At 43.2% G+C, this 13074-nt stretch overlaps 1 protein-coding gene across 1 annotated transcript; it reads left to right on the plus strand.

Annotated features, from left to right (window-relative positions):
• Positions 1 to 1517: 1517 nt before the first annotated feature.
• On the plus strand, positions 1518 to 12943 carry phactr1 (phosphatase and actin regulator 1; the record flags this gene model as incomplete). Its single annotated transcript, XM_079739238.1, has 13 exons — positions 1518 to 1797; positions 2918 to 3082; positions 4890 to 4970; positions 5152 to 5274; positions 5568 to 5774; positions 6022 to 6256; positions 6627 to 6829; positions 7241 to 7397; positions 7731 to 7786; positions 11484 to 11542; positions 12120 to 12260; positions 12360 to 12436; positions 12860 to 12943. 13 exons carry the CDS (start codon positions 1518 to 1520, stop codon positions 12873 to 12875), a joined length of 1800 nt encoding a protein of 599 aa, XP_079595364.1. The 3' UTR covers positions 12876 to 12943.
• Between the last annotated feature and the right edge of the window lie 131 nt (positions 12944 to 13074).

Genomic DNA, 13074 nt, shown 5'->3' on the forward strand with positions numbered 1-13074 from the left:
TGTCCGTTGGCTTTTTTGCCCTTCCTTTTTTTAACCTTTATCATCTCTCCTCTTCAAATGAACCTCATTGGTCACCATGTTTATTTTCTCGCGCTCTATGCTATATTGCCTTATTAACACACTGCTTTGAGTTATGTTTGAGCATGTATGTTCATGAGCTGGTTCCCCTGTGAATGTGTATGTACAGTATAGTATCTCACTCTGTGCATATGCCTGGCTTTTTTTTTATTATGTTTGTATGATTGTCTGAGAAACGGTAGTTCTATGGATCAGAATCCCACACTACCGTTTCTCGGATCTTGCTCGTCCTTCGTATTTATGGACGCAGCAGCACCTGAAGAAGGCTATTGATCCACGCTTCATCAAAATGGGATGGAGAGACAGTTGTACTGGTGGTGAAGATGACTCACTTATCTTGTTTAGATGGTAAAACACGACTACGGCTTGACTCGTTGTCAAATACAGATACAACTGGCTTTGACTCAAACATCCAGCCACCTTAGCGATCCCGCCACCTCTTTGAGTTGTAAACGAAGCCTTCAGAATATACTGTACATCTGCAGCAGTATGACTAACTCCAGGTTTAATATTTTTTCCTTTGCATGTTCTCTGATGTTGTCTCAAACAATCTCTGGCCCAATGCAGAGGAAGGAGTGCTTTCACACTCAGAGTGTGTTCCCATCTCTTTCAACTCGTGATATGCAGCAGAGTCACTGCCATGGTTCAGTCCATTTGGAATTGAAAAGGCTGCTCCTTGTCTTGATCAATGTCATGTAAAACACATGCAAACATATACATACTATTTGTAAATTAATTATACCTATATATTGAACCTCATCTCTTATGGCACAGAAAGATTCCTTTACCTACTTTTGTTGTTTTTTCGGACATTCAAACATATTTATTTGGGAAATAAAATGTCCCTGGTCACAGATATCTCTGGGATTGACAAAAAAAATATCAGCATTATTGTGCTAATAATGGTGAAAAATGACTTGACAAGCTTTCTCATAATGAGGCTGTGCTTTGGATATGGCGCTGGCGGTGGCGACATAATACACCTCACTTTTTTTCTGCTGTAGGTTAGTCAGGCCATGGAATTAACTTGCCGCTTGCATAGTCATCTCTAACACGCGACTACCATCTGCTGGTAAAGGTGCGTAGTTGTAGTGCTCTGATTATGGTTTGGTAGAACAAGAATATTGAATTGCAATTGTTAGGCGTCCAGCTAGGTTGTTTGGTGATGATATCCGAGAGCCTTATCTGCGTTAACATATTTATTATTGAATATAAGTCAGTGTTACCTACACGTTTATCTGTAGTTCATAACTTAGAATATAAACACTGTATATTGTCCCAATGCGCTACAAACCCATTGGTTGACGTCAGTAATTTATGCACAACAGCGAGCTTGGATTGGAGCGGACCCTAGGGTCCACTCCGTTTCAACCCTCCCTTAAACAGGGGTGAGGGGATTATTATAAACGGGACGCCAAACAATCCAGTTCATTGCAAATATGGCGGGTATTGGAAGCGATGTGATGCGTCCATGGTATGAATTAGGATCTCCGATCGATGCGTATTATCCATCAGTTTCCACGTCAGAAGAGAAACCGAAGAAAAAACGAGGGTTATGCCTGGTTCGTATGAAATCTCGTAAGCAGCAACAACAACAACAACAACAAGAGCCACAACCGACTGCAAATAACAACAATGTGCATTTCAATATACATTGCCAGATAGGCAAAGAGATAAAGCACATATGCAACAAATGTCGTAGCGCGGACCCGTTGGAAGGTGAGGGAAATTAAGTTGAATATCCATCCGTAATGTGCAGACTTGGACTTTTTCCTGTCTCCTTTATCATCCCTCGGTGACCGCTCCCTTGATCATTACCTCAGCCTTGCCACCTAAACTGTAAACATGCACTTCTAAACTGCAAAGACGCAGCAGTGGGCAGTGGGCACTGTGAATACATTAAGCGACCTGCTGTAGGCTCTCTAAAACGGCACCCTAGTATTCACATACACGTTTCCAATTTTACTTTGCGTAGTGCGGTTTTAACATTCGTCTTGTTTTATTCAGTAATTCTATTTCATCTGTCACCTTCCTTAGTCGACTACTCTAAGGTGTCGTTTGATAAAAGTGCAATATGATAAACATGCAAGGGGTCTGAGTGCAGTGGATATGAAGTCTTACTATGTGATTATGTGACAGTATGATTATGACAAATGTTGCGTTATATAGTAACACCTTCGGTCTCTTGTCCTGGTTCACACTGGCCCCAGCCAATCCAATTAGCTCTCCAAATTCTAAGTAGGCTGGTCTATAAATATTGTACAAGTAAATACTGCTTTTGCACCAGCAGTATGTGACTGTATGTATCCATTGTGTTTGTGTGCTTTTTCAGGGCCCTGGTGTCTTGGCAGGAAGGTTGGCGTAATGGGAACTGCAGTAAACCTTAAAATGGAAAAATATACTGAATGCTTTATGGAATGAATAGAGTGATTACTTTAGAGGCTGTTGGTCCTTTCCAACAAGCAGCCAAAGGAAATATAAATTCAGTAGGAGAGAGTAGAAGGCAGGAAAGTGGCTGAAAACATGAGCAAACGAGAGCAATTGACAAATGCATTCCCTTGCTTCTCTATCTCTCTGTCCTCTCCACTGACTCTTCAACACCTTTACTGTTATTATCCATTTGTTATCAACATTGTTTGGGGACTGTAATGTACAGTGGCTTTTAACATGAAAACAAACATACCTATTGCAACCTCAAAGAAACGCTGTGCAAAACCAGCGGCCGAATGAGGTCATGTAATGCGATTTGTGCTCACTGGGTTGTGTTTAGATTAATTGGATTAGAGGGGTAGATTCACACTCTTTAATCCTAAAGCCGTGTGTTTGTTTGTGTTTGAAGCTGAAGAGGTGGAGCGGCTGGCAGCCATGCGCTCGGACTCCCTGGTGCCGGGAACACACACGCCTCCCATCCGCCGGCGGAGCAAGTTCGCCAACCTGGGGCGCCTCTTCAAACCGTGGAAGTGGAGGAAGAAGAAGAGCGAGAAGTTCAGGCAGACCTCAGCTGGTGAGTGACACTGCAGCATATAATGGGTATGATGACTCCTCTCATTCCACTCTCAAGGGGACAGAGTACTTCAATATAAGTTGCTTTGTTTTTTTACGGCTGGCTGAGAATGAAGGATTTTTTTGCGGACAAACTTGTTTGAGAACTGTTTCAGTTTGGTGGTCACTGAACATTCCCTTTAGTTAGGACCAGTGGGGTCATTGTGGAGACAGGGGAAATCAGATAAAAATAAATCACGCCTGCCTTGCTTTTCTGACTCATCACGAACAATGTTGGCATTGCCGCCATCTGCAGAGATTTCGGCAAGAGACAATGACTTTGAGGTGCAAGAAGTGCCAAAAAATAAGTTTGGCAAACTTGTTTTCTGCATAAAGTGTCTCTGCCACCACCTCGCCTCTCCTCTCCTCTCCTCTCTTCTCTTCTCCTCTCCTCCCGAGCCGAGTCAAGGCTTCATCCCTGTGTTCTACTAGAACCGCCGTCTCTCCGCGCCCTAATCTTCCTGCGGAAGATGAATGTCTTATTGCCGCTTTCGGACCTGGTGCGGTAATGAGGCTGAGTTGATGAATGGAAGATAATAAAGCTTCCCGTGCTTACAGTGCGGAGAGGAGAGGAGTGGAGGAGGAAGGTGGCTGCAAGGCAACCGCAGACTCAGAGAACCAGTGTTTATGAGGACCATGTTATGTAAGGAAGGATCAGCAGTGTTGCTGGTGGGGGGCCTCCCCCAGGTCAGCTGCTCCTGGTTCTGCACATATAAACCCAACAGATCGTACAGGCCGGGCTAAGTTCCCACTGGACTGCCCTATTGTTAAGCAGGAGGGGGATTAGCCTCTATATATGTGACACAGCCTAGCGAACAAAGGTTGTGGTTTAAAAAAACTACCTTTTTCTCTTTGTTGGAAATCTACAGGTCATGGGTACGTTATTGCTTTCTAATCTGTTAATTGAGCACAGGAAATATTTGAAAGAGAAGAAAGCCTTATATCTATGGATGGATGAAGGGATGGACATTCCGAACAATATAATATTTTTTTAACTACAGTTGACCTCCATAGGCTTTAGCCGTTTCATCGTTGCCATAATTATATTTAGATAATCGAGAGATAGTATCATAGGCTAATTTGGTCCTTCCTTGCGTAGCCTGTCAATAATGGATCTACAAACATACAGATATGACATGTGCTGACGTACATTATCCCAATGCGTATGTGATTGCCGAGCTCTAACCTACGTCACGTTGTGATGCTAAAGATACTGTTGGTGTTGTTTCATGTCAAGGAGGAAGCAGAACTCTCTCTCATCTCTTTAGTGCCTTATGTAGATTCTGTCAGAGCTACCCATATATGGTCACATTGTATGAACACATTGTTGTCATAGCATCAGCTCCAAGTATCCTACTTGTGTCCTAAGGTCAACCCTTAACTGGATCACAAGGGGCACAATAAAAATTACAGACACACAAAGGCCTTCAGCTGGAGCCTATTTTGGCAAGCCAAGTTTGTCGCACATAATGTAGGATGACTAGATTATAATGCCTAAGTACTATTAAAAGTTCAATGTTTAAATACTGAGTTATTTTTTGTTTCTCTGAACGCTCAGTCAACAGTTGTAAATAATCCTTGAAATAACCATAGGAAGTCCAGGAGAACCTGTCCTAAATTAGCAGAGCATCTACGCCTGATTTGAAAAGAGTTGTGCATCCATCATATGTAGACAAAGCTGTACCTATGCCTTGTATATAATATATATATATATATATATAGCTCATTAATCTCTGTTGACCTTTGACTGTCCTGAACACCTCCCCCAGTGTTGGAGAGGAAGATGTCCACTCGCCAGAGCAGAGAGGAGCTGATCAAGAAAGGTGTACTGAAGGAGGTTTACGAGAAAGGTGAGAGGTTAAGGGAAGGAGATCAAAGAAAAATGGACAGCAAGGATTTTATGCTTTCACTTATTCTTTGTATTCACAAAAAAAAACTTTGTATTCAATCATTCTTTGTAATCACGCATTCTTTGTATTCACTCATTCTTCTACTCACTTCATACGGCGTGTATCCTCTCCCCCTGGGTAGATGGTGCAGTTGCAGCGGTGCGGGAGGAGGTGAAGATGGAGAATGGCCATTCCTCGCCGCTCCTAGGGGCTCTCCCAGAGGGGGACCGAGCTGAGCAGATGGAGGGAGCAGCCTCAGCCATCGGTAGGCTTGTATAAGTGTTCATTTGAAGATGGAATTGCTTCCTCTCATCTTTAAGAAAAGTCAGGTGCTTCCTCTCCCAAGATTGAACCGCAGCGACAGCAGCAGGCACAGGAAGTTACAAAGAGAATTTGAGTATAATTACATTTATAGGTGATTTGACGTGCCACTGTAAGTACAGCTCTGCCACAAGCTTAATCAACCATGACTTAATATCAAACAGGGGGTTTGTGTGTTGAGGTGTTCTACAAAGTGCAATGGCTTCCAAAAACTATTACTATTTGTTTTCTATTCAGGCACAGGGGAGCTCCCGATGCCTGCGGAGGGCTTCACCAAACACGACAACAGCCAGAAGCCCGGCCAGTCTGCCTCCACCAAGAAGGTCACCATGTTCGCGCCCAACGACGTCACTGAGTCCATGCCACAAAAAACTGCCACATTCCACAAACAACCCCCAGCTCCACCGCCCAAACCCTTCAACAGGCTGCCCAACCACATGACAGGTGAGCCGGCGTCAAGGTCGTTGTTGTCACATGCTCCTCAATCGAATCGTTGTCCTGAATCGTCTCTACTTGAATGAAATGTTGGCTTTCTGAGCAGTGGACACAAGTAGCAAGTTAGTGAGGGTTAAAGATGGAGGAAAATATGTAGATGTAACTAACTGTAAATCTAAGTTAGGTTATTCTCATGGGTTTTCCAACAAAGAGCACCACCTTAGTAACCCCCCCCCCCTCTTCTCTCTGGGTACAGACGGCGCCCCCGTGAGGCTGCCCTGCATGTCGTCCAGGCTATCTCCTCCTCTACCTTCCAAGAAACTCATGATCGCCGTGCCTGACTCATCGCTGATCGCCTTCCAGAAGTGCCACGTGCCGCTGGGCGGGCACTCCTTGCAGTACGGCACCCTGCCAACTGCCCTCCACCCGCCCAGCCGCATCATAGAGGAGCTAAACAAGACCCTGGCCCTGACCATGCAGAGGTTCGAGAGGTAGGCGCCAGACATCAACAGCCGCAGCATGCAACGGAGGCGAAAGAGGAAAACATTGCATTGATGTAGTGTTCTTCTTCAGACACACAAGCAGGTGCAGTTTGCTGTCACACAGCTGGCTCACACACAACACAGTTGTGTTGTTTGGAGGGGGGTTTAGGCAGGTTGTAATTAGAAGGTTTAACCCCGTGGCTACCCTACCTTTACATTTGTAGTTTGACACAAACAACAAAAACACTAGGAGACAAACCACACAAAGATTTTTCGTAAGGGCGGCCATACGTAAGTATGGCCAATGTGAGTTCCGCTTTCACTCAAACGTGTGCTCTCATTTGACCTTTGACTCCCCCATCTCCGTCCCTATTCCAAGCTCCATGATGCACGCCGTTCCAACAGTGATGATCGATTGCGAGGAAAATAAGGAAAACCTTCCAAACGAGGGGGACTACGGGGACCCGGGTTACAAAGACGAAGAGGACGAGGAGGAGTATGATGAAGACGAGGAGGAGGAAGATGACGAGGATGAAGAGGAAGAGGAGGATGATGAAGAGGAAGATGAGGCATTGTTTTCAAGTGAGCATCTCTTTGTCTGTGTGTGCGTGTGTGTGTGGTGCCCTATCTAGATACAAGCACCATAGGTTGCTTATTCCTTTACCATATATGTAGACTGTAATGAAAACAATGAATGTGTAAACGGCGATCTGTACCTGAGAGAGTGAGAGTATGCACCGTTGAACATAATGCTCAATCTTTGACAAGCAATGGGCTCTGCAGTTCATAACGAGAGCTGTGAATAATTGATTTCGAGGCCATTCCATACAAAAAGTGTTTTTGACTGACCTCAGTGTGTTTCATTCTGATGAAATGAGGGGAAAGTGGACAGTAGCCAGAAAGTAAACACAAAAATTGCACCACCCAGTTCCCAGATCACTATTAGGGCGGTATGATTTATAGATCCTAATCATTGTTCCCTGGTTTGTGTAGGCTCGCTTGCAATGAAGGTGCTGAGGAAGGACTCGCTGGCCATCAAGCTGAGTAACCGACCGTCGCTGAGGGACCTAGAGGACAAGAACATCCTGCCCATGCTGTCCGACCAGCAGAGGCTGGAGTCCCGTCAGCAGATAGGCACCAAGCTCACCAGGTAGCACCAGGTTCATGTGAACTGTAAAGAGATAGAGCGGAATTGCATCATTCATCTTTTTTTGTTTGTCATGCTTGCTACTTAAGTTGGGGAATTTACATGTCCACTAAAAGTTAATTAGGGAGATGAACTTGCCCACTTTCCTGTGTACACACTCAGGATTCAGCTTCGCATATAGTTATTTTCCATTAAATCTATGTTTAATTGTTGCTTTTAATTTGATTGTACAACCTCTTCAGTTTATTAAGGAAGCTATAAAATAAACATATTTTTTGAATTTATTTTGTTTCTTTCGAAGAGACATGTCCTAAAATAGACGTGTGCTTTATTCAGGCGGTTGAGTCAACGCCCAACAGCAGATGAGCTGGAACAGAGGAACATCCTCAAACGTAAGTTTTTTTAATTTATTTATTTATTTATTTATTGGTATTTTTAGACGTTTTACAGAATTCAATGCAGATACAATAAGATACATACAATTATAACACCCCCCCTCCCTCCCCCCCAACTTGCTCCAACAGAGCCCCACCCCTTTAACAGTAACACTGTACCATTCTATAACAATAGCATTCAGGGATCACAATTGAAATGCACACAAGTAAAAAGACAAAATCAAAACAAAACCAGCAATACATAAACAGTTAAAAAACAGTCTAAGGGAAAAATACAAAAAATAAATACAGATTGAAATTAAAATTACACCTCAGTAAATAGGCTACAATAGAGAAGGAAATGAGGTCAGCAGCACTAAACTCCCATATTAGCATAATCTATCCTCTCCACATAGGTCAAAAAAGTTTTCCATATAGCATCAAATTTCTGAGCACACCCTCTAGTAGAGTAACAAATCTTCTCTTAACACTAAGTGATGCATCATATCTTTAATCCACATCCTAAAGGTTGGGGAGAACTTCTCTTTCCACTTGAGGAGTATAAGTCGTCTAGCCAAGAGAGATGCAAAAGCTAAAAACATGTGCGGGGAATATTATATTTTAGCATTAACTGACCATTTTCTTTGCCGTGCACTGTATGATATTATCTGTCCCCTGATGTATGCCTTCATTGTTTCCCACAATAATGAAGGGGATATTGCTGGGGTCTGATTATGCTTGAGGAATATAGTTGTTTCAGAGGAGATAAATTTAATAAAATCTTCGTCTGAAAGTAATAACGAATTGAGACGCCAGGGACGGCAGTTGGCATGAGAGACCGGTATGTGTAGGGTCATCAACAGGGGCATGGTCAGAGATAACTATTGCTTCATATTCACATTTAGTCATTAATGAAAGAAGCTTCTTATCCAAGAAGAAGTAATCTATGCGTGAGTACGTCCCGTGCACTGGTGAGAAGAAAGGATAACCTCTAGATGTGGGATTTTGAAAGCGCCAGGCATCAGATATACCGTTTGTGTCAAGAAATAATTGTATTTGTAGAGCTGTATTGGATGTGGTTATAATTCTGGATGAACTGTGGTCTAGGGCAGGTGATAGCGCGCAATTCATATCCCCTCCAAGTATAAGATTGTGCGTATCCATGTTAGGGAGTAGAGCAAAAAAAGTTTTGAAAAAAGAGCTGTCTTCCCAATGTTGGCCATAAACATTAGCCAGGATAACTGGTGTATTATATATTCTGCCTACTACAATTATATAACGCCCTGAGGAATCTGTTTCAACCTTTCAACATAACAAATGGAATGTTCTTATTAATAAGGATGGCCGCTCCTCTGGACTTTGAGTGAAAATTAGAATGGTATGATTGACTGACCCGTCGAAAATGATCAAAAGTTTTAAGATGCGTCTCCTGTAGGTATGCTATCCCCACATTTAGTTTATTCAAATGAAACATTACTTTCTTTCGTTTGACTGGATGATTTAAAGACTTTACATTCCAACTTATAAAGGTAACATCGCAACTAGCTGATACTCTAGAAGTGTCTGTGTTAGCCATGATCAAATTTGAGAGAAGATAAGATTGGTGTAATGAAAGTTTTGCATTTCCCAATGAGCTGAAAATATCCCTGAGGAAAAACAGTAAGATAAAGAAAAAACATACAGTTGACTAAGTCTGGTACAGTGAATCCCCACCCCTAACCTATCCGAACAAGGTGACTCCCAACCCCCTCGCAGAAGCATCTACACATTTAAGTGCTAGTTTACTTGAAAGGCAGAACTCTGCTAAAACTTGTATAGAACATAGATTAGCATAAGGCACATTGAACATTACATATATCAAAATATTCTCAACCCAAAGGCGTAGAGTAAATGGACAGTAAAATAATAAAAAATACAATAATAATATTTATAAAAAATAAGAGTAATAAAATAGAAATACAATAAATTAAAAAGTTCACTGTCTGCCATCTCAGTATCAGTATCTCAGGTTCATAAATTTATAGTGAAAATAAAATAAAAAAATAACTCAATGTCTTATACAGGGAAGACAGCGTTGCATGGCAGGGTAAACACCATGAGAGAAAAAGTTAATAAGAAAGCAAAATATGGCTGTAAAGGAGTGTCAGCAATAACAATGTGTCTCCTTTTTTACATGACAAACTGCTGAGTGATTTTAGAAGGTCTCGACATAGAGTCAGAGATGAAGTATAAAACAAATAAACGTAGGAACAAGTCTACTAGAACACACTGAAATATCCTGTTCAGCAATATCTCTCGTCAATTGAAAACCCAAGACATGACTAAATGGGACCTTTTTTAAACAGATTTTGTTTTTTCTGTACTTTCCACATGTATTCATTCATTATTTGTCCTAAGTAATTATTCATTCATCGGAGCTATACAGTCTTTCAGCCAAAACGATGTGGACAGCACCAACCTTTTACTGTGATGGAGGATAAAGTCACGTCATGGTTTACCAGCCTTATGTAGATCCATGAAGGATTTTGGTTTTCACGTAGGTCATGGCATCTTCTGGGCTTTGAAACTGTTTCTCAGTTCAATTGTGTGTGATCCGGAGCCGTGCTGGATACGAAAGGCCATACCTGATACCATCTTGCCCACGGAGCAGCCTCTTCACTTCGTTGAAAGCGGTTCCAGCCTGTGCAACACTCGGGGGGGTAGTCCGGGAAAATGGAGATGGCGGTCCCTTTAAACTTGAGTGGTCCGGATTCCCTGGCACGGTGCAGAATGTCAACACAGTCTTGGTGGTAGTGTAATTTCGCCACGATTACTCGATGACTTCCTTGCCTGCAGTCCTCTGTGCGATCTGTCTATCAAGACGTCTTTATCCATTTTCAAAGCTTCTTTTAGCAGTTTAGAGACCGCCACTGGTGTGCTGGAGAGTGGGGTCTCTGGGACGTTTAGTATCCGAATGTTGTCGCGTCTCATTCGCCCCTTCATGTCGAGGCATTTCTCCTGTGCGTTGGTAACCTCTGTCTCGAGTCTTCCCACCCTAGTTAGAAGTGAAGTCACGTCATCGGAGCATGAAGACAGCCCGCGTTCCATGTCGGATATAGTTGTTTTCATCGTGTCCACCTCGGAACGAATTGCGGCAGTGTTGTTAGCCACCTCCGCCTTCACTGCATGTAGTTCGGATTTGACGGATTCAAATTCCTCAGACAGGACGGACTTTAACTCCGACCTAAGCAGGGTAGCGATGTCTTTAAGTGCTGTGAGGATTTCAGCTTTCATGTCCGCGGACTCCATTTGGCTAGCTGGCCGAGGCGAGTTAGCGCTGATGCTAGCGGATGTTGTAACACTCGTGCTCAGGGCTTCGGGCCCAGCCGCTGGGGTTCCTCCGGGGAATTTGTACTTGTCGAGTTTCAAACGCAAAGTGTTGGCCATTGGCGTAACGCTTTCAAGTTTTAACTGAACTAAAATGAGAACAATAAACTTATAATAGTATTTTGTCGCCTTTTGAGGGCATAAAGTGCCAAAGATTCTTTTAAATCCAAGTTTCAGCAGAGCATGTCGTTTGGCTGCCTACTCCATGCTCGCTCACTAGCCCGTCCCTCAAACGTAAGTTTGACGGAGAGGGGGAACAAGTAGGACTAACACTGGCTCCTGTATTCTCTGTTAACTCAATCTTTCTCTATCTTGGCCTCCCTCCCTCATGTGCTCCCCCTTCCTCTAGCTCGCAATGAAATGGATGAAGAGGAGAAGAGAGAAATCAAGAGACACTTGACCCGAAAGGTAAATCATGATTAAGGGGATAGCCTTTTTGATCCAGGTACAATCACTGTACACATACGGCATCTGACTCCAGCCACAACCACGAACATGGCTGCCACGGAGACATGTTCAGATGACTGCCTGTTTGAAATACGTTTTCTTCTCATGTCATTGCGAGTGGTGTGATAGGATTTCCTTCTGTGATTCTCGGATCCCTCCGGTTAGACGGAAAATTTTAACCTCCGTGATGAGATTCACTCAACATACACAAACGCACACGCTACTAAAATGCATTATTTGAGGGCGGAAATCACTAGCCAATGTGTGTTCATTGGGCTTATAGCAAATTATGTAATGAAAAGCACTGTAGTTATTCAAATATGGAATGGATAACTAGAAAGCTCTGAAAATGTCCAGGAATCCATCACAGCCCTATTCATCTAAAACTTTCAAGGTACTTTTTTCTTTGGCCACCATCTGTTCAGTATTGGATGCACCAGCTGGCCACCCAGGCCTCGCATGCCGCATGTCCTCGGCAAAGAGCCGGTTCTCTCTTTCCTCCACCTTAACCATTCACCTGCTCCTCCCCATCCCTTAGCTCAGCCAGAGGCCCACCGTGGAGGAGCTGCGGGAGGCTAAGATTCTGATCCGCTTCAGTGACTACGTGGAAGTGGCGGAGGCTCAGGACTACGACAGGCGGGCAGACAAGCCCTGGACACGACTGACCGCAATGGATAAGGTCGAGGCCCAAACACATTTATATACCCTTTTGTATATGGAACACATGCACGTGAGTTGTGCAGAGAATTCATATTTCCTGTTTGTTTTTTTACATCAGGCTGCCATAAGGAAAGAGCTGAATGAGTTCAAAAGCACAGAGATGGAGGTGCACGAGTCCAGCCGTCACTTTACTAGGTAGGTATTTGTTTTCTCAGTCACACAGGATATGCTTCTGTCCTCATTGGGACTTTGACTTAGTTCACCCCCCAATCACCTTTTTTTGAAGTGTTGGTGAACATTTATTTATTTACAGGGAAATGATCTGTACAATAGAGTTGGTCTGCTTCTGAAAAAAAGCTTTTCCTTTGTGGTCGATTTCTATTGGCTGTGTACCCTTGCTCAAGCAAGTGTGATGTGGGATTGGACATTTGAATAGGCCTTGCTTAGTCCTATGGAACCCAATGTGTCAGTTTCTTCTAAAACCTTTCTTCTAAAACCTGCTGACAAAAGGTCTTCTAAAACCTTTTGTCAGCACTGCTCAGTTTGCATTTTTATGAACTCTTAACTAAAACAGGGGTTTGCCTAGCCTTAAAATGTTTATTCTACCTTTTCCTGCAGGTTTCATCGACCATAAACTCCAACCCCTCCATAGCAGTATACTTTCCTAATCTCCTAATACACCACAGTGGCTGGACTGCTGCCCCTGGAATACTACCATATTTTCTGGTGTTGTCTGCTGCAGCTGCCTGGAAAGAACAATCTTTTACTACAGTAGCCCACTCTTCCCTGTGTTCTAGTGCCACCACAGGAATGTATGACAGATGCATAAAAGC

The sequence above is a fragment of the Pollachius pollachius genome, assembly GCF_949987615.1.
Source record: "Pollachius pollachius genome assembly, chromosome: 7".
Classification (NCBI taxonomy): domain Eukaryota; kingdom Metazoa; phylum Chordata; class Actinopteri; order Gadiformes; family Gadidae; genus Pollachius; species Pollachius pollachius.